At 37.7% G+C, this 20,803-nt stretch overlaps 1 protein-coding gene across 3 annotated transcripts; it reads left to right on the plus strand.

Annotated features, from left to right (window-relative positions):
* Positions 1 to 1,125: 1,125 nt before the first annotated feature.
* Positions 1,126 to 19,070, plus strand: LOC113097259 (dipeptidyl peptidase 9-like). Of its 3 annotated transcripts, none has more exons than XM_026262478.1 (21): positions 1,126 to 1,296; positions 2,472 to 2,562; positions 2,643 to 2,881; positions 3,852 to 3,964; positions 4,071 to 4,244; positions 4,347 to 4,518; positions 6,974 to 7,084; positions 7,233 to 7,361; positions 7,474 to 7,535; positions 7,622 to 7,722; positions 9,625 to 9,802; positions 10,003 to 10,162; positions 10,478 to 10,557; positions 12,516 to 12,668; positions 14,705 to 14,840; positions 14,920 to 15,065; positions 15,150 to 15,296; positions 17,042 to 17,194; positions 17,511 to 17,653; positions 18,222 to 18,333; positions 18,405 to 19,070. In XM_026262478.1, exons 2-21 carry the CDS (start codon positions 2,507 to 2,509, stop codon positions 18,495 to 18,497), a joined length of 2,658 nt encoding a protein of 885 aa, XP_026118263.1. In that variant the 5' UTR covers positions 1,126 to 1,296; positions 2,472 to 2,506; the 3' UTR covers positions 18,498 to 19,070. The 3 variants fall into 3 exon arrangements, with proteins under 3 accessions (XP_026118263.1, XP_026118265.1, XP_026118266.1); XM_026262480.1 differs by having other exon boundaries at positions 4,350 to 4,518; XM_026262481.1 differs by having other exon boundaries at positions 2,472 to 2,549.
* Positions 19,071 to 20,803: the final 1,733 nt, after the last annotated feature.

Below are 20,803 nucleotides of genomic sequence, written 5' to 3' on the forward strand. Positions count from 1 at the left end.
CCATAGCATGATGTTAGCACTGCGGTACTGCACAGCTTTATTGACCTGCGGCCAGTGGGCTGCAAGAATAAGATTTACGGCACGCATAACACTTTGAATTTGAAGTAAAAGGTCCTATCTTGGTCTTATCCGACCACAAAATCATTCCCACACTGAACTAAATCACTGTTTTCTTGGCAATTTCACGTTTAGTTTTTTTGAGTAATGGCATCTTTGTGCCAGCCTCTCACAGCAGTGTTGGTCGAGTGGGTCCCCTGTTGCATTCTGAGGCTCTTTCAAGTGAACGTTGGCCTCTCTGTGGCTTCTCCCACAAGTCTCCTTGATCAAGCAGAGAGAGGGAGTTTTCAGGCCAACAGTACCACACAAGAACATTACAACAGTTCGATATTGTGCTGTACCAAATTTATGTATCAGTTTCATGTTAACCCTGACTCTAGGAATGCTCTTTGGTCCTTATTTGCATTATTTGCATGCTGGTTAATTTATTTTCTTTATTTGTTATTTCACAGATGCCAGTTGTCTGTACAGCAGCTTCTGTAACGGTGGGGGCTATACAGCAGAAATACAAAATAGTTTTGCCATTTGGGAATTTTGTATTATAACAATTATTATAATTAAAAAACTTATATCATTAAAATATTGTGAGAATTGCTGCAATTACCCTTTTAGAATATCAATGTGAGATTTATTTTGATATTTACACAATTAAAACAAGGTTTGATTAAATTATGTATACACACAATTATTAACACACACTGAATTATTATTATTATTATTATTATTATTCAAAAAGGTTGGCAAAAATAAGATGAAAAACAGCTAAAGGAAATTAATTTCGACAAAAAAAAATACTCTTTATGTTTTTTATTTTAATATCAACTTTATTCACAAAGCAAACAAAGGACTTTGAGAGAAATTTGGCGAGAAATAGTATTTAACAGGACTTTTGTGTATATTCTAAATATTTACCTCATACATACATTAAACATAAAAGAAAACTGTAATAAGTTGATGTTTTATAGTTTTATCTACTATATATGTATGTTTAAAACAAAAATAAAGCGTTTATATTTTATACATTTGGAGCGAATGCGACGACTAGACGGAAAGCGGAAGTAGGAGTTCGTCAGCGCTTCCGGTGTGGGCGGCTGATGATGTTCGGTTGATGTTCCTCAGCACTCATGACGGTCGCTTTGTGCTTGTTCTCATGCTTATGGACTGTGTTTTTACCAGCAAATACGTTTAGGAAATAAGCAGGTCACAGATGAGAGTTTTCCTTGAGGGTCTAACTTACCTGTAAGTACCCGCGCGCGATCATGAATCGCAGTGATAATGTTGATAACAAAGCGGTTCGCTGTGAGCGGCCCGTGAGCACAGGCCGATCTGATAATCTCTGACATTATGATCATCATCTGTAATAATGAGGCGATATGAAGCTCAGCTGATTGAGCAGGAAACTGATGATGTGCCAACATTATGATATCTCCTGGTGTTATTGCTATTATTAATATTACAATTATTATTCACTGCTGGATCTACGTGATATCTGTTTTGTAGGACGCATGATTCATAAGCGATAATATAATTATAACTCAAAAGTGGAATGTTGTCATTGACTTGACTTCCCGTCATGCAGGTTCAGTTAGCAGCACGGCTAACTGTTAGCACTGACAGATCTCACACAAATAACCGGCGTTCATCAGCTGTTCATGACTCCAGTCATCTAAAACACAATCACATACAGCTCGGTTTAAAACACCTCGTTTCTCTGTAAACATGCATTAGCCGCTAGTAAAGACTGTTTATCTGCGCTAATGGAGCTAAAAGGCAAGAATGTGTGTGACTGTCGTCGCGTGGGCGTGCGGTATTTTAGGCGATCGGAGGAACGTTCCGAACTGCTGTTTCTGTCGAAGAGAAATTGGGAAAACAGATGACGCCCACATCAAATTTTAGGGAATGAACGTGAAGGCCTCATGAACGCAACTGAAACGGCAGCATGAGTTGAATAATGACAGCAGGGTTTCCCCCAAAATTTGACAGCTGAAAAACCCTTAAACTTGTTTTTGTGTGTGTGTGTGTGTGTAATTTCTGTAATACAGATTAAACGCTGCTAGCTGTACACATTTGATCCTCATATGTCAACAATCAGACAATCAAAGCTCAGTGTATTATGTTTTCATTGAGCAACATTTCTAAATAAGAAGAGAGATTTAGTCATGTTGTCCTGTACGAGCAGGTTTCACTGCTCTGAAGCTGTTTCCAATCAGGCTGTTTCAGTTTCTACAGATATTGGTATATTAAAGCTGTGAGCTTTAAATGATGACATGCAGTTAACCCCAGAAAATAGCTTATCAGATCTTTCTTGAGAAAAGCCTCCGACGAAGATAAGTTAAAGACATTACGTTATTGTAACCGAGAAGTAAACCATGGCATAAATGCACGTTCTGACCATTTTCTTCTCTTTCCTCCAGGTTGACAGATCTTGTTGAGGGTTGTGTGCTGGTTAATGCATAGAGGAAAAAGGGTGAAACTTGAAGACGAAACTGAAGGTAGTTGGAAAAGGTAAAGGGATGTTTTCCAGACTGTTTGTCATAGATCGAGCGGCTCTTGAATGCTAGACTGATGAATCGCTCCTGTGCTAGTTTTGCAGCTGTCAGAATGAGCGCAGTAGACGAGATCTCAGACAGCACAGAGGTGGTGGAAATGGACGACGTCCCCTCCCAGTTTTTCGTGGAGAAGCACTCGTGGGATGGCCTGCGTGACATCATTCACGGCAGCCGGAAGTATTCGGGAATGATCATTAACAAGGCGCCCCATGACTTCCAGTTCGTTCAGAAGCATGACGAGTCCGGCCCTCACTCGCACCGGCTCTACTACCTTGGTAACGTTTTCCCTTCAGCGTCAGCCGTTTTCACGAGCTTCTTGAATCTACAGATGCATCAGTTCCTCATTTCATTTCTAAAATAGTCCTGCTTTTAAGCCAGTGGTTGTTTTATGGTAATGTTCTATGACACAAAAGAGTCTTCATCACAAAGAGAATGTAAAATCTTTTTTTTTTTTTTTTAAAACATGGCAAGTTTTTAGAAATTAATTGTTTATTCAACGTGACTAATAAACACACGACTACGACAATATAAGGTTCATCGGAGTTCTTCTTCTTATTTTATATTAAAATGAAGTATATTTCTAATGCAGTGCTGTTATCACCGCTTAGAAAACTATGAAATATGTTGCGTGCCTTGTTCTGTGTAAGAAGTCACATCACTTATTTTCAACATGCAACTGATGTTAAGTGAATTTGGAGAATATGAAAATGAAAATTGATTTTTGTGTGTGTGTAACTTGTCAGTGAACTGCGGCTCTTTGTAATAAATGCTGCTCCATCTGAAAGCAAGTGATGATGATTTATTGCCAATTACAGAACCAAGTTAACTAACAAAATGCACATGACAATCGCATTCGATTAATCGTTCAGACATAGTACTAACCACTAGTTGTGCTGCTTGATTGTTTTGTTGAAACTGATGCGTTTATTTATTTTATAACTCTTTGTTAAAAAAGTTTGAAAGAACCATTTATGTGAAATAGTTTTTTCATAACATTATGAATGTCTGTACTGTCCGTTTTGATCAGTTTAATACATGTTGAAAGTATTCATTAAAAAAACAACTATTTAATCGTAGGAATAATATGTATAAGGAAGATTAATGAGGTTATGGTGAACAACATGAGATTTTTCTTTATTATAATATCAGATGATTCGCATGAGTCAGGTTCTTCTGCATTTCTGTTGAGTTTGCGCCCGGTTTCTGTAATCTTACCTAACGTTTCACCTGGTCATGCTTAAACAGGAATGCCGTATGGGAGCAGAGAAAACTCATTATTGTACTCTGAAATCCCAAAGAAAATTCGGAAGGAAGCCCTCCTGGTGTTATCATGGAAACAGATGTTAGATCACTTCCAGGTATCTTTCCTCCATGTTTTGCTCTGTATTACGCTAACTGCTGCAAAACCACATATATGAAAGGTTTATGACATAATTAATACGATTATTTTGTGTCTTTCTACAGGCGACTCCGCATCATGGTGTATATTCCCGTGAGGAGGAGCTTCTCCGTGAGAGGAAGCGTCTGGGGGTCTTCGGCATCACCTCCTACGACTATCACGCACAGAGCGGCCTTTTCCTCTTCCAAGCAAGCAACAGCCTTTTCTATTGCCGTGATGGTGGCCATAACGGCTTCATTGTGAGTCTAGCTCATTTTTCTCCTGCTGTGCTCACTTTAACCTTTCTGGGAAATTTCTGCAAAGCTCTGTGTGCAAATGGCTGAAAGTGCTGTGATGTTTAGCAGGCTGCCCCAATGAAGCCAGTGGAAATCAAGACGCAGTGCTCAGGGATTCGCATGGACCCCAAGATCTCGCCTGGTCATCCCAGTTTCATTGCCTTCATAAATAATAACGACCTGTGGGTGACCAATATCGAAACCGCAGAGGAGCGAAGACTTACCTTCTGTCATAAAGGTTTGTTGAACTGTTAGTGTACAGTAGCAGCTATAGTGTTGACTACTGAGGATGTATTCTGGATTCTTTTTAACTTAAAGGGAAAGTTGACCCAAAAAAGAAAAATTGCTGGTAATTTACTCACCATTTAAGACGCAGGTGAGGTTTTTTCTGTAGTAAAGAAGTAAAAATAAACACATACAGGCAACACAGAATGAATATCTGTGGCTCCTGACGATATATTGAGGTCTTACGAAGTGACACGATCAGTCTGTGCAAGAAACTAAACATTATTTACATCATTACATGTCATCCAAAGCTCCAGGGAACTGGCTCTTTTTGCAATTTTTGGTTTCCTGTTGAGATTGCGCATGTGAACCTAATCTGTTGACTTGCATTTTATGAATCACCAAGTTTTTAACTAAAAATCTACTTTACTGAAGAAAATGTCTTGGCCTGAGGGTGAGTAAATTAACAACAGATGTAGATTTTTGGTGTATATTCGTTTTTGGTCTCAGGGCTTGAACTTGTGCGACAGTTAGATCAGTGCATGGGGTCTTAAAGAGACCGCAACCTAAATAACCCTGCTGCTGTCTATTTATTAGGGTTGGGTACCGAAACCCGGTACCGATATGGTTTCGGTGGCTCTTAAATGCCTAAGTGATCGATTAAAATATCCTGGTTCTCTGAAATGTACACAAGAAGCATGGGCGTCGCTAGGCTTAAAAAAGCAGGGGCTTCATAAACTGTACTCAAATTCGTGATCGCCTCAGAGTCAGTGCTTTTAAATGTCACGTGAAAACAGCATCAGACCGGTCTCCTCCCGTCTTTCAGCGTGGCCTCAAACAGAAACAGAGGACACACGGTGTGTGTTTATCGATAGATTGTTTGAATATCTGTATCTGTGAAGTTCTTTGTCATAAATACCGGTTTCCCATCTACTGTAAAGTTTCCGCTCCTCACACCACAGCTCTTTCCTCCAGCGACAATCAAGCCCTTAACACATATGAATGCAGGCTTTAATTACACTTATTTAAATATACTTAATTTAATGTACTTTATACATACACTACTGTGCAAAAGTCTTAATCTTGGGCAGTCTGTGGTTAGACTGCTTGTGCATTCAACAATCTCACTTGAATATTATTACAATTAATGGCAAAATGAATGTTTGGAAATGTAAACTGATATTTCCTACTGACATACTAAATCAAAAGATATAATATAATATAATCTTCATCTGTAAGTCGCTTTGGATAAAAGCGTCTGCTAAATGAATAAATGGAAATGGAAATGGAATATAAATAACTGTCTTAAAACCCTTTTTTTGGGGGTGAAAATACTAATGTGCCTAAGACTGTACTTTACAAACGACAATGTTTATAAAGTTACTTTATAAAGAATGAGCATACAGTCATTCACAGAACTGAGTTTAACTATCAGAGTGATTGACAGAGATACATGAAATGGCACCGGTATCGAATAAAACCCAATCGATACCGAACCCTACTATTTATACACTGAAGACTATAACCAGTGTTATTTTGAAGTTAAATTATTCAGTTTCTGTGGTATTTGAATATTACTGTTATACCTATCTGAAAACTTAAAGCACAATTAATTTTATATTTTGTTATTGTATTTGTCTGTGCCATTGATTGTCATTTATCTACTCTTATTTTATTTCACAAATTCAAGTCAGAGAGAGTTTGAAATCTAAGTAAGTTCTTTTTAAGCATCTTCCTCACAATATAAATATAAATCAGCAACATATTATACATTTTACACTGGGTGATGAAACGTTTAGGTTGTATGATTGTAGTTTAAAAAAAGAAGAAAAAAAATCCCTAAATCCCCCCTCAAAAAAAAAAAAAAGATCTGCGTTATACACATCCGCTAAAACAGCCAAAAACGCTGTATTGCTTATGCCAGGCCAGTAGTTGGCGCTGTCACCTTGTTAGTAAACCGTACCTGTAGCGAAGTGATGATTATATGTTGTATATGATGCATCTCCACTGTTGGTTGTATTGGTGAAGTAAATCCACACTTTGCTGAAGAAGCGTTAGCAAACTCTTGAGCAGCAGCAACAGTACCATGTACTCCTCCATTGTTGTGTATGTTTGTTCTCACTTGTCTTTAAAATTGTCGCGTACTGTGCATGTCTACGTACCTGACACACCGTTGTCAGGTGTGTCAGGAACGTCACCGTTTTCAAAGATTCCCGTGTTTGATGTTTACACAGAAACGATAACGGTGAAGTTCTCAAAAACGTGAACTTTGAAACCTGTATTCAAAAATATGCATTTTCAGTCCCGAGAAACTTTGTCGTCGCGTAAACGAACAGGAAAAAATACATTTTTTGGCTGTAAAGATTGTTGTGTACACTGCCCCTTAGAATGCTTTGGAGCATGGATCCGTCTAGAAAGCACATGAGGTTACATTGAATAAATCTGATATTTCTGCAACGCTTGTCCAGGATTGAACAACGTCAAGGAAGACCCAAAGTCTGCTGGTGTGGCAACCTTTGTGATCCAGGAAGAGTTTGACCGCTTCACAGGATACTGGTGGTCTCCAGCTGCTCCTGAAGGTTTGTGAAACACACAAAGCAGGAGTTGTCAGTCTTTTTGGATTGAAGGCCCCCCATTGGAATTTTTTTGTACATTTGCCCTTTTATACACAAAATGCGTCAGCCACCTGCAGCGTACCCTTGTCATCCTGTTCTTGTTGGCTTGCAGACGCAGATGGAGGCAGGACGCTCCAGCTACTGTACGAGGAGGTCGACGAGTCAGAAGTAGAGATTATTCATGTGCCCTCGCCAGCTCTGGAGGAGCGCAAGGCAGATGTGTACAGATATCCACGCACCGGTAATCACAAACACACTCTTAAGACAACACGAACATATGCATATATGCAAATGAATCACCACACTGAAATATAGGTAGTGTTATGCTAATAACCCCTTCTTGACGCTTGTAGGAAGTAAGAATCCTCAAATTAGCCTGAAAATAGCCGAGATTCGAACCGACCAACACGGCAAGGTATGTGCCTGTGTCCAGGCTCACTTCTGCTTTCTTTATGCCTGGATTTAAAAGGCTTTATAATGTTCTCTTATTATTGTTTGTAGATTATTAGCGCACAAAACAAAGAGCTTGTTCTCCCGTTCACCACGCTCTTTCCTGGGGTTGAGTACATCGCAAGAGCTGGATGGACAAAAGACGGCAAATTGTAAGCAACAAGAAGTCAAATCGGTGTTTCTTTTGAGTTTAAAGGCAATGTTACAATGATTGATTATTGTGTCAAGGCCTGAAGCCGGATTATTTCTTCAGCACAGTTTGCAGTTCAACCTGCAATATTATTATTATTACATTATGTCTTTTAGAAAATGCACATTTGAAAGCAGCTTGAGATGCTGATGTATATTTATGCTCATTATAAAAAACAGGAACATCAGTTAAAATTGTCTTTTGTATATGGTGAAATTTTTATTTTAGTTATTTTACTCCGTTTAACCGTTGTTCTTCCATAGTAGCATACATTTAGATCAAGAGATCACAGTTAAAATCACACATGTAGCACCTCAATACCTTGGCAAAAATGTAACCATAAAGGTTTATTTTACAAAAAATACTGTAATTCTATTCCATTACTTCTTTAATGCATTTAATAAACATCTAAATTAATAATATAATAACATTTGATATGAATATACAAGATTTCTGTCACAATAATAGTGTTGGTGATGCATGGTAAATGATGATGATTTGTAGATTTAAAGTCTTCTGACTGATCGTTGCACACAGTTTCTCTAACGTTTTTCAGCGCTATTTCATCCGGCTTTAAACTGGTTTAAATCACAGTCAGAAAAACTGCGGTTTGATGAAAAAGAGAAAAAAGGTGATGTCCCCCAACACCTTTTTTTTTCTCACTAGGCTACTCCCTTAATGTAAAGAGTAATTTCTTATTACTTCCCATGATAAGCGAGCATACTAAATCACAGAATACTTAAGTTGCAATCTCTTACTGCAACGTAAATTAATTTACATACTACTAATATAATTACAACTGTAAGTTTTTGGTACTGTTCTGTAACAAAAAGTACAATCTTACAACTGTAAAGCTGCATCAGCTTCTGAATGAAACTACAACAGTGTTAATAGCCTAGTGAGAAGGGGGTGTTGGGGGAATCACCTTTTTTTGTCTATTTCATCAAACCGCAGTTTTCACAAGTTTTCGCAATATCATTTGGCTCCACTGTCAAGTAACAAATCGGGAAACTGCTTTGTGCGTTTTTTTGCGCTTATTTTTGTTGGCAAATAAGAATGATTTGCGCGCTTCAAGTTTCACCCTGGTTTCCCCCGCGGGGTTTGCAGATGATGTTCACGTCACGTAATTACGTCACTTCATAAGGTTCCCATGGTAATAGGGGGAAATGGCGCTTTAGTGTGTGAAGTAAACGCAACATTTTTCAACTTTCTGCTAATATATATGTGAGTTTTTTGCAACGAAAATACAGGGATTATGAAATCATGCTAGCCCCGCATATTTTGCTTCCTGAAATCGGCAATTTATGCGGCAAAAGAGCGGCGTATTTAAAAAAATGCGACCCCCGCATAAATATGCGGCCTTATCATTTTACTGATTAAACTTATATGGGCGATAGTTATGACCCAGCCCTAAAAGAAATTCAACTTTATTTTTTTTTTGGCAAGTTATTAGTTAGAACCATTGCGGGTGTGGACAATTTAATCCGTTTTCATACCAGGGTTATTATAGTTACCTTAAACGAGACATTTTTGTTACTTAAATGAAATGTTAACTGAAAAAAAATATAGACAAAAAAAAAAAATTCTTATTTTATTTATTTCGCCTAGTTGCCATTGCAGCATTTAAAAATTTCGTTCCGTTTCGCTTGATGTACTTAACTAAAACTAAAATTTTGATACAAATTAATAAACCCATATAGACATTTAAAACAATGTTCATTATAAAGAATAAACAGCAGAATTACTAAAACTTTCAAATTTAGATATAAATGAAAACTATTGATATCAAAACTAATTCCAAGTAGTTATTAATACTTCAGTAGTATCTCAGCGATGCACATGTGCTCTTGTTGTCTCTTCTCAGTGCCTGGGCCGAGCTGCTGGACCGCAGTCAGCAGAAGCTGCAGTTAGTGCTGTTACCGCCTGCGCTCTTCATAGCGGCGAGCGTGGAGGATCCACAGTGGGAGGAGCTTGTGGAGGCCATGCCTGAGGGAGTCCAGCCCTTCATCATCTACGAGGAGCTCACCGACATCTGGATCAATGTGAGGATGAAGAGAAGAGAGTCACTGACCCAAGCGTAGAGCTGCCAGCAGACCTCAGACATGCCTGAAAGATATTTAACACTGTACTGCTAATAGAGACCTGAAAGAATGTCTTTAGTTGTTACACTGTTGGTACCTTTTAAAGTTCGAGGTCAGTGTAATCGAATTAAATATTTATTTCTTGTCTTATTTTCCAACAGGTCCATGATATCTTCTATCCCTTCATTCAAACAACTAATGACAAGATCACCTTCCTGTGGGTGAACGAATCACAAACGGGCTTCTGCCATCTGTACAGAATAACCAGTGTCTTACAGCCGGGCTGCCAGCAGTGGACCAGAGACTACAGTCCTGCAGACGGTCAGACGCTCCAACTAAACCTTGTTTAACAAACATACATTCAATCTATTTAAATTAAATTGTAATAAAAATTTTTTTATTAAATGTATTCATTTAGCAGACACTTTTATCCAAAGCGACTTACAGTGCATTCAGGCTATAAATTTTTACCTATCATGTGTTCCCGGGGAATCAAACCCCCAACCTTGATAATACAATGCTCTACCACTTGAGCTACAGGAACACTCAATAGTTAATAATAAGTTATATAGTCAAAATCAATAGTTCATTAACTTTTCAATATTTTAAACATTAACACTTGAATGTTTTGTTCAGATGATTTCAGGTGCCCGATAGAGGAGGAGGTGGCTTTAACGAGTGGAGAGTGGGAAATCTTGGCCAGACACGGCTCAAAGGTTTGAGGTTATATTTAATGACGTTAAAATACAAGTGACTTCCATAGATTCCCATATGTTTGTGTAACCCAGGTCACTAACAAGATCACTAGTAATTAATAAATATTTTATTTTTATTAATATTAGGGCCGGGACTTTAACGTGTTAATCGAGATTAATTAATTACACAAAAAATAATGCGTTAATTAAGATTAATTAATTACACAAAAAAATTTTCCCGCATCTTTAATAACTTATTTTTGCACCGCGGAACGTTTCTCACTGGATGAGTTTCGGCGGACCGATTATACTGAAGCACCAACTAGCGTTCGCATATCACTGCAGCACATTGAGCCTCAAGTATCACCTCAACACAAAACATATAGCAGCTAGCGTGGACTGTACACTTTATGTTGAACTATGTATTATTTTGTTGGTGCAACAGTTTATGTTGAACTCTTTATTGTTTTGGCCAAGGTTAAAGAGTGTTGGACCTCTGAAGCAACAGAGAGAGGTTTCCAATGTTCTGAATGTACTTGATAGTATTGTGTTTTACTTAAAAAACAGGTTACAGAAGGTTCCAGCATCTATAAGCTACCTGAATTTCGGAAATATACTACTACTAAACTGTTTCTAAATATGCTATTGCTACATTTAATGGCAAAAATTGCACTGGTCTGCTAGACTTGGTTGAACAAAAATAAACAATATTTTGTTGCTTAAGCTTATGTATTCAGTCATTATTCAGTGGTATACTATAAAACCATGTGAAAAAAAAATTACTTCTCACTGTTCTCAGGTCAAATATTTATATGCGATTAAAATGCAATTAATTTTGATTAATTAATTACAAAAGCCTCTAATTAGATTATTTTTTTTAATCGAGTCCCGCCCCTAATTAATATATCTCTGTATTTATATGAAAATGCAGATTGAAGTTAATTTACAGTATATTATAAATCTAGAAAAAGGAAATCGCTAAAGTTGAGTAGTGAGGTCAAAGGTTAGTCCCGCCCCTCCCTGCAAAAGATAGCGCACAAGCAATCAGAACGATAGTGAACTTGAACGAGAGCAGACGCAGTTGTGAATGATAAATGTAATGAGAATCATTTGAGTAATCAAATCTAGATTATTATCAAGTTTGAAGTTTAAACCATTGATGTATATAGTTTTTTTTTAATGTTAACTTATGTTAGAACGAGGTTGTGATTAGACGGACTCAAGAGATTTAATCAACATCTTTTCCGGGTAGAAACTATTTTATTTTTGTTTTCTGATTTATACCTTTCCTTGGCCGGGTCCCCCCCATCTTTTTCCAAGATTTTTTTTTTGCCTGGATCTTCAGTGGATCCATTTTTTTTTTCTCTCCTGGATTAAAATTTTCCACTTTTGATGAACATTGCTTTATATTTTTTTATTTGAGATAGACACTGATCTTAAACTGAAACTCAACTGAACATTAAGACTGAGAAAACTGAGAAACTGATTTTGAAATTTAGTGTGTGGAAATTATTATTAATTTCTGTATTCTGAATCTGAACCTTGATTTGGGGATTTTGAATTATTCACTTTTTTTATTATTCAATTTATTCATTGTTATTTTGGTATTTTGCTCATTTTGTCATTTCATTGCCAATTTAAAAGAGAATGACTGAAGTCAACGAATAACCAATCAGAACAATACATTATTATTTTTCTCTATTGGTTGTTGCTTTTCTTTATTTTCCTTTATGCTGTGTAATTTATGGATTATAGACTATTTCTAGATCACACTATTATACGTATTACTTACCTTTGCTCCAGTGAGAAGATCTTTATCTTCTGATTCTGGTCCAAAAGCATTTCTAGTGATTTCACAAGCGTTTAATAAAGTGACCTAGAATTTATTTATATAGAATTCATGGAGTTTTACTCGATAGTAGGACCCCGTTACATTTGGTAACACTTTTTTTTTTTTTTACCTTCATCTTGATTTGCAGATCTGGGTCAACGAAGAAACCAAACTGGTGTATTTCCAGGGAACAAAAGATACTCCACTTGAGCACCATCTGTATGTCGTCAGCTACGAATCTCCTGGAGAAATTGTCAGACTTACTAAGCCGGGTTTCTCTCACAGCTGCTCAGTTAGCCAGGTGAGTGTGTGTGTGTGTGTGTGTGTGTGTGTGTGTGTGTGTGTGTGTGTGTGTGCGTGCGTGTGCGTGTGTGCGCGTATGCGAGACACTGTTAAAGGACACATCGGATGCAAAATGCACTTTAACATGGTGTTTGCATATAAATGTGTCTCATCAGTGTGTGGACACAGCCACCCTGCAGTGATAAAAGTCCATCCACACAAAACACTTTCATTATCTTATAATATGCATTTATTTTTACCTATTTGCACAGTGACTTCCAAATGACTTCGTTTAACTATTAATTTTTTTCCCCTGCTTTGCATGACACTAATCTGCGGTGATTGGTCGATCGTTCATCATGCCTGTAATTTAAAGCTTTGCAGGATGTTTTTATTCACTTAAAGTTTTATTACACACTTCATGAAAACAAATAATGGGGGCACTTTAATGTATTCTAATGTAAAAATGCTTTTGTTTTCTTTAAATATGCATTTAATATCATCTCAGTTTCCGGCGATTCTCAATTTGCGATTCGTTTGAAGCAGTTCAAAGATTCAGTCTCTCTAAACCCCTCCTTCATGTGAGCTTGCTGTGCTCTGATTGGTCAGATGATCTAGTCTGTTGTGATTGGTCCACGGAGTACAGCGGTGTCAGAAACGATACTCCCATTTCAATAGTTCTGTATTTTGAACTCTCTATAGAAAATAGAAAATAATCTATTATTTACCGTACTTACAGGTTGTGATTTCAGTGGAGCAGCTGGTCCAATAAACATGAAACTGATCCATCTTTCAACAGCAAGTGTTTTCTGAATCCCGCGTTGAACTCGCGAGAATAGAGAAGCAGTCATGAGCAGAACGACGCGTTGTTCGCGGCCGGCCAACGTAGAACATAGCATTATACAAATATGTTTCCTCATGACGTTTGCCATCACAGAAGTGGATTCAAATACTAACGCCTCGTTTCAGCTGTTCGGAGTCTATTATTTATTTTGGGAGATAATAACTTTATTTATCGTGCACTTTCACCTTTACAACTTTGCTACATTACACACTGCATGAAAGCCAATATTGGAAATGGCATAATACGAGCACTTTAATGTATTATGAATACACTTTGTAAACAAATCTTAATATTATTTATATCGTTATAGGTTAAAAATGATAAATATGTTTATTGAAAACCATACCTAGGACTAAATATTACAGTACTGCAGTGCAGTTGTGGAGTTTGGAGCAATTAATTTTTACTTAATTTATTTTGTAAGTAGTCTCTCACTAAGAATGCATTTATTTGGTCAAAAAGTAAAATAAAAGTACAGTTTATTTTATATTAAAATTAAAGTATCCGTTTCCATATTTCAGTATGCATCTTTCTGTGATAAAGCTGAATTTTCAGTAGCCATCAGTGACACAATTGAATGCATCTTTGCATCCATTTTTTTTTTTTATCTTACGTATTTTTCGGACTATAAGTCGCACCTGAGTATAAGTCGTATCAGTCCAAAAATACATCATGGCGGGGAAAAAAAACATATATAAGTTGCACCGGACTATAAGTCGCATTTATTTAGAACCAAGAGAAAACATTATCGTCTTCAGCCACGAGAGGGCGCTCTTCAGTCTTCAGTGTAGACTACAGGAGCTGAGCAGCATAGAGCGCCCTCTCGCGGCTGGAGACTGTAATGTTTTCTCTTGGTTCATTTCTCTTAGTTCATGTCAAATTAATTTTGATAAATAAGTCGCACCTGACTATAAGTCGCAGGACCAGCCAAACTATGAAAAAAGTGCGACTTATAGTCCGGAAAATACGGTACATACTTTTTTGCAGCCTTGGTGAGCATAAGAGACTTAAGTAAAATTATTCCAAACTACAGGTAAAGTATACTACATGAATTGTATGAACAAATATGGAGCTTTCAGTCTAATGGACCAGGACAAATAATCTCAATAAACTTGCTTGAAGCAAAGCAAGCTGTGTTTCCTGACAGGCCTTTGCAGAGCCATCAGTCACTCTTCCTCATGATTTGTGTGTTTCTCCTGTTTCTAAACCAGAACTTCGACATGTTCATTAGCCACTACAGTAACGTGAGCACGCCTCCGTGCGTTCACGTCTACAAACTGACGGGTTCGGACGGTGACCCCCTGCACAAAGAGCCGGAGTTCTGGGCGAGCATGATGGAGGCTACAGGTGAGGGCAGGGCCGTGAGCTCCGGGTGATGGGAACAGTAACACATGCTCTTATAACAGGTTTGCTTCTGTCTGTGCAGGTTGTCCGGCTGATTACATCCCTCCGGAGATATTCAGCTTCCCAGCCAGTTCTGGTTTCCAGCTCTATGGAATGCTGTACAAACCTCACAACCTGAAACCAGGCAAAAAACACCCCACAATCCTGTTCGTGTACGGCGGTCCACAGGTGGGTTTGGTTGACAAGTGTCACTATACATTTCTGAAAATGCCCTATTTAACATCCGTTTTCCGGTTTTAATTTATTTTTCAGGTGCAGTTAGTGAATAACTCTTACAAGGGTGTGAAGTATCTGCGTCTGAACACGCTGGCGTCTCTGGGTTATGCTGTGGTGGTCATTGACGGAAGAGGCTCATGCCAAAGAGGCCTCAAGTTTGAAGGGGCCCTTAAAAACAAAATGGTAACTAGATCTCACAGTCTAGTTTTGTGTAACCAGACATCAGCCGATTTCTGCAAGAGAACTGAACGCTTCAACAGGAATTGAATGACATATGCAAAACAAAGGCAGCTGAGTTAAGGCAGCTCTGTGCCTGCTCAAAATGAAGTATTAAGACCCATCTCAACCACAAGTATCTTACATGCATTTATCCCACCTCTCACCAGCTTTAAAGAGCATTTAGGAAGACCCATCAGAAGCACTTCTGTGCCACCTCTGCTGTGTACATGTAGCAGTAGAGATGAGAGCGAGTCAGTCTCTCAGATTGCAGCACTTGGCATTTTTCTGAGCAGTGTGCATCACGTGGCCCATGATCTGTTGGCATGTGAGTGCTGTCTGAACCTGAGATTATAAACAGTCTCACATTTAACACATTATCGCCTGCTTTTAAAAGGTCGGCCAGCATGCATTGAAAGACGGTTGCTTAAATGCTTTATATAGACGCAAATATGATCATGCGGCAATTTAAGCTGTCTGGATGATTGGTGGTGAAGTGTTCAGGTGTTAAAGTGATTACCGAGTGATCACACATGTAACACAGTCAGAGACTGAATTAGACACCTCCAGTTCTGACCAACTCATATACATCAAAGCTTTTAGAAGGTCACTTATGTCTGATGTGAAGTCAGTGTGTGTAATAACACTGGCACATGACATTTTGATTATTGAAGGAACATTTCTTTTGATTAGTTTTAAACCAGTAAGCAAAAACCACGTAGGATTCATCCAGAAATATCTAAGGTTTATTTGGCATGAATACTAGATTGTACTTGCTGACAGTGACTGTATATATGCAATTCTTCAAAGGTTTTGGGGCTCAATTTATTTTTGAACAATTATTAATTCATTTCTTTTACTTTTTAATTATAACTTAAGTGTAACAAAAATGACAATTAAGACGTTTAGAATTTAACAAAGTATTTCCATTCAAATTAATTTAATAATAATAAAAAAAAAGCATAATAGAATGATTTCTAAAGGATCATGTGACATTGAAAATTCTACTTTGACATCACAAGGAATAAATAACATTATGCTATATATATATATATATATATATATATATATATATATATATATATATATGACCCTAGACCGCAAAACTGGTCATAAAGAGTAAATTTTTGGAAATTGAGATTTATGCAAGATCTGAAAGCTGAATAAATAAGAAAACCTGTAATCTAAGGGTGCAAAAAAATAAATAAAACAAAAGTTGAGAAAATCGCCTTTAAACTTGTCCAAATGAAGTTCTTAGCAATGCATATTACTAATCAAAAATAAAGTTTTAATATATTTAAATTAGAAAATTTACACTATTTTCATGGAACACGATCTTTACTTAAAAATCGAATGATTTTTGACCCATACAATTTATTTTTGGCCATTGCTAGAAATATACCTCAGTGACCTCAGACTTGTTTTGTGTTCTAGGGTCACATATATAAAATCAAGTAAAATTTCACGATATTACTGTTTTTACAGTTTTTATCAAATAAATATTGCCTTACTGAGCACTAGAAACTTTTCACAAACAATATTTCCAACCCCAAACTTTGAATGGCAGTGTATGTAGGTTTTAATATAATTTTTTTATGAGTATTTGTCATAGTTGAAGTAAAAGATCATTGAATGCAGCATACCAGGCTTTTCCATAAGAATAATATAAAGGAGGTGTACGATACTCTTCTGTTTATATTGCTGCTCCTCAGGGGCAGGTGGAGATTGAAGATCAGGTGGAGGGACTTCAGTATGTAGCAGAGAACTACAAGTTCGTCGACATGAGTCGAGTTGCCATCCATGGTTGGTCTTATGGTGGATTCCTGTCTCTCATGGGCCTCATTCACAGGCCAAACATCTTCAAGGTGAGATTTACAGCTGCCCCGGTGTCATGGCTTCATCTTAAATAATTCACCCCAGAATATAAATCGAGAAAACCTACTTTAACCAGCAGGTGGCCTCTCAAATGCACCTTACCAGATGTTGAATTGCTGATGTTTGTTGCTTTACTAAAATTGTAATGACAGTCAATCAATGTTTTTATTTTATTTTTTTATACTTTTGGAATTGCCAAAATAGAAGTGATCACACAACATACATTTTAAAACGGCTCAACTCAAATCAATAGCTGTGGTTTTATTCTGATCATGTGTTAAGCATGTTAGCCGTTCTGTGCTCCAGGTGGCCGTAGCAGGAGCTCCTGTGACGGTGTGGATGGCGTACGATACCGGCTACACCGAACGCTACATGGACGTGCCTGAAAATAACCAGCAGGGGTATGAGGCGGGCTCCGTCGCCCTGCACGTGGACAAGCTTCCCAGCGAGTGAGTTACTGCGGCTCATTCAGAGCACACACCACGCTTGGTTCACTCGGATTATGTGTTATCAGCATACAGCTTCCTCTCGGGATCTGCTCCTCGCCAACTGAAGTCGTTTAGTAAAGCCTGAGATAACACTCAGCTGATTTCTGTTTTTATTGAATAGCTGATGCATATATATTAAAGTAATTTATACATATTTTTTTTAAGTGTCATATTTGATACATCAGACTTTTATGGCTCATATTATGAAACATGAAGAATGTGGAGCTCAGACTCGGGGATGAAACACCCGAACCGAGTTATTTATATGGCCAAAAAATGAAGATGAAGTTCTGATAGCTTGGACCTGGTCACTTAATGTGATTTCTCTGGTCCGATAGCGATCCGATCGTGAAAAGACCAGATGTAAATTTCCACGTGACAATTTCGAGGCGTTAGAAATCCATTCTAAGGCCGTTTGAAATCGAGGAAAATTACATTCTTCAGTTCAGTCCAACTTTATAAATAAATCCTTCCAGAATGCACTCTTAGTAATATTTTCTTTTGTGTTTTGTGCTGCTTTTTTTCCAAGGCCAAACCGATTACTTATTTTACATGGGTTCCTTGATGAAAACGTGCACTTTTTCCACACCAACTTCCTGGTGTCTCAACTCATCCGTGCAGGAAAGCCATATCAGCTACAGGTTTGAGAACAGAGTACACAGAAATATAACCTTATAATGTTAGCCACATAATTAATTCGCATTCTCTGTAGATCTACCCCAATGAGAGGCACAGCATCCGCTGTCCTGAGTCCGGAGAGCACTACGAGATCATGCTACTGTACTTCCTCCAGCAGCACCTCTGATGAGCGCCTTCTCGTTTCCCAGCCTCCTCTGCTTCCTCCAGCCCAACCCGCCTTTGCTTTCTCACACTCTTTCTGGAAGGAGTGTCTTTGCAGCAGCCACAAACAGACTTGTCCCCAAACTCCATGTGATTTTGTGCATGTCGGCACACTTTTAACAGAAAGGACACATCCGAGAACGGAGAAGAACCCAGTAGCTCATTTAGCTCATAAACAAGTTTTGGATCATGTGCCACATCTAGGTAATGTTTCCTTTCCGGCTCCCTTTGAAACACTGATTATGTTGCCAAACGTGTCTTTATTTTTTAAAATTTGTAGTTAGTGGCTGATCAGAATACAGAGACTGGATTTCTACACATAACGTACAGAAATGCTCTTACCGCCCCCTCTTCCCGTTAACTGCTCCTTTAACTTAAGCTTTTTCAGTTCTATGAATGCAGTCGTGTTTCGGTCCAACATGAATTCCAGCATCAATGGTAGCCACAGTCTAGTGGCTCTCACGTAAGGACACCTCACACTACTACCTGCAGTTCATATTTTAAGTGTGTATTATTAAAGGAACATATTTTTTATGAAGTTGGGGTCATTTATCTTCCATTTATGCATTGTTTTAGTCAAAGTAGAAGATTTTTTCCACTTGAATTTACTTGAAATAAGCCATTTACTTTTGATTTACTTTTGTAAAATGATGCATTTCTCTAAGGGGCTCAAAAATATTTAATATTTTATCCACTGGGAACTGATTGGATCATGAAAAGGTGAGTTATATCACTTTTATTTATATAGTGCTTTATGCAGTGCGGATTCAAAGCATTGCATCACCTCACATTAATAAACAGGAAAATAATTAGTGTTACATAGTTTGTAAATTATAAAATCAGCACAAACGGTATTCTTCTGTACCATAAGAGTGACTGGGAAGACAATAACAGTGACAAATTTTGTTCTCATCTGATAGTGCAGTTGATTGTGCAATGAAATTAGAATGCAAACCTTTAATGAAATAATATATAATAGAAGTATTTTAGGCTACGTTTAGATGACAACAATGTAGTCATGAACAGTCATTTCCCTTGTGTTTTTAAAAAGTTAAACATATACAGGACAAAGTTTTCAAAACTATTTGCGTTTTCACATATCCGTGAAAGTGGCCAAAAACGCTGTAATGATTATGCCGGGCCAGTAGTTGGCGCTGTCACCTTGTTAGTAAACCGTACCTGTAGGGAAGTGACTATTATATGTTGTATATGATGCGCCTCCACTGTTGGTTGTGTTGGTGAAGCAAATCCACACTTTGCTGAAGAAGCGTTAGCAAACTCTTGGCATGTATGCATTCTATTGAGCATTGATAAAAGGACACAGATTGGCTTTTCTTAACATCCTAAAAAAAGTCTTGGAGATCTGTGTCTGGGAGTTTGAAGCTGGTCACTCTGTCTCCCGTGGTGCTGCAGAGTAATGCAGTTTCCTCTTTTTTTTTTTTTTCTTCCTGAAGCCCATGACCAGCTACTTTGTTTTAGAGGTGCTGAGCTCCAGATTGTTAACAAAGCACCTTTCTGATAGTTGTAAACAGTCAGTTCTTGAATTTCATGGGTTGGAAGCAGGAAAAAGTGACTTTGACACGGGACAGTTAGTAATGGCTAGACGACTAAGAACATTTCCAAAATGTCTAGTCTTGTGTGGAGCTCCTGACTATGCGGTGGTTTAACTTAAAGGATATGCTGCCAATGTCTTGGTTCCAGGTACCGCAGGACACATTCAGAGGTCTTGTGGAGTCAGTGCCTTATGATATAGCAACACTCCACACTCAACAGTAAAATTGTCCATGTTATTTCTCTTGCAAAGCTATTGGTTTTATTTTATTCATAGAGCATGATTAAAACAACGCAAGGTTAACCAATGTGCTGTACAATCAACTTACGGTAAAGAGGTTAGCCAATCATATCAGAGCTCATTTACCAAGTCCTACAAATACAGGAGACTGCAAAAACAACTTGGTTTAGGATCAATCAAGAAAATTGCAAGAACAACATGAAGTACTAAACAGGTGGTTCGCAAATTTGGAAAAGGCCTGTAAATTATAGTTATATTGATAGTTTATAATTTTTAGCAAGTAAAAGGCAATGTCATTTTAAAAATGTCCATCAGGTCGTGGTACTCCAGTCATTTTTGATGTGAAATGTTTACTGATTTTAAGTAAGCATAACTTTGGTATTAACTAGTTGCATATTAGCATTGGCTGTTTATTAGTACTTCTATAAAGCGCATGTTAATTCCTAATTCTAGATCCTTTAATTCTATCCCATACCTAA

This window comes from Carassius auratus, unplaced genomic scaffold, assembly GCF_003368295.1.
Source record: "Carassius auratus strain Wakin unplaced genomic scaffold, ASM336829v1 scaf_tig00216162, whole genome shotgun sequence".
NCBI lineage: Eukaryota > Metazoa > Chordata > Actinopteri > Cypriniformes > Cyprinidae > Carassius > Carassius auratus.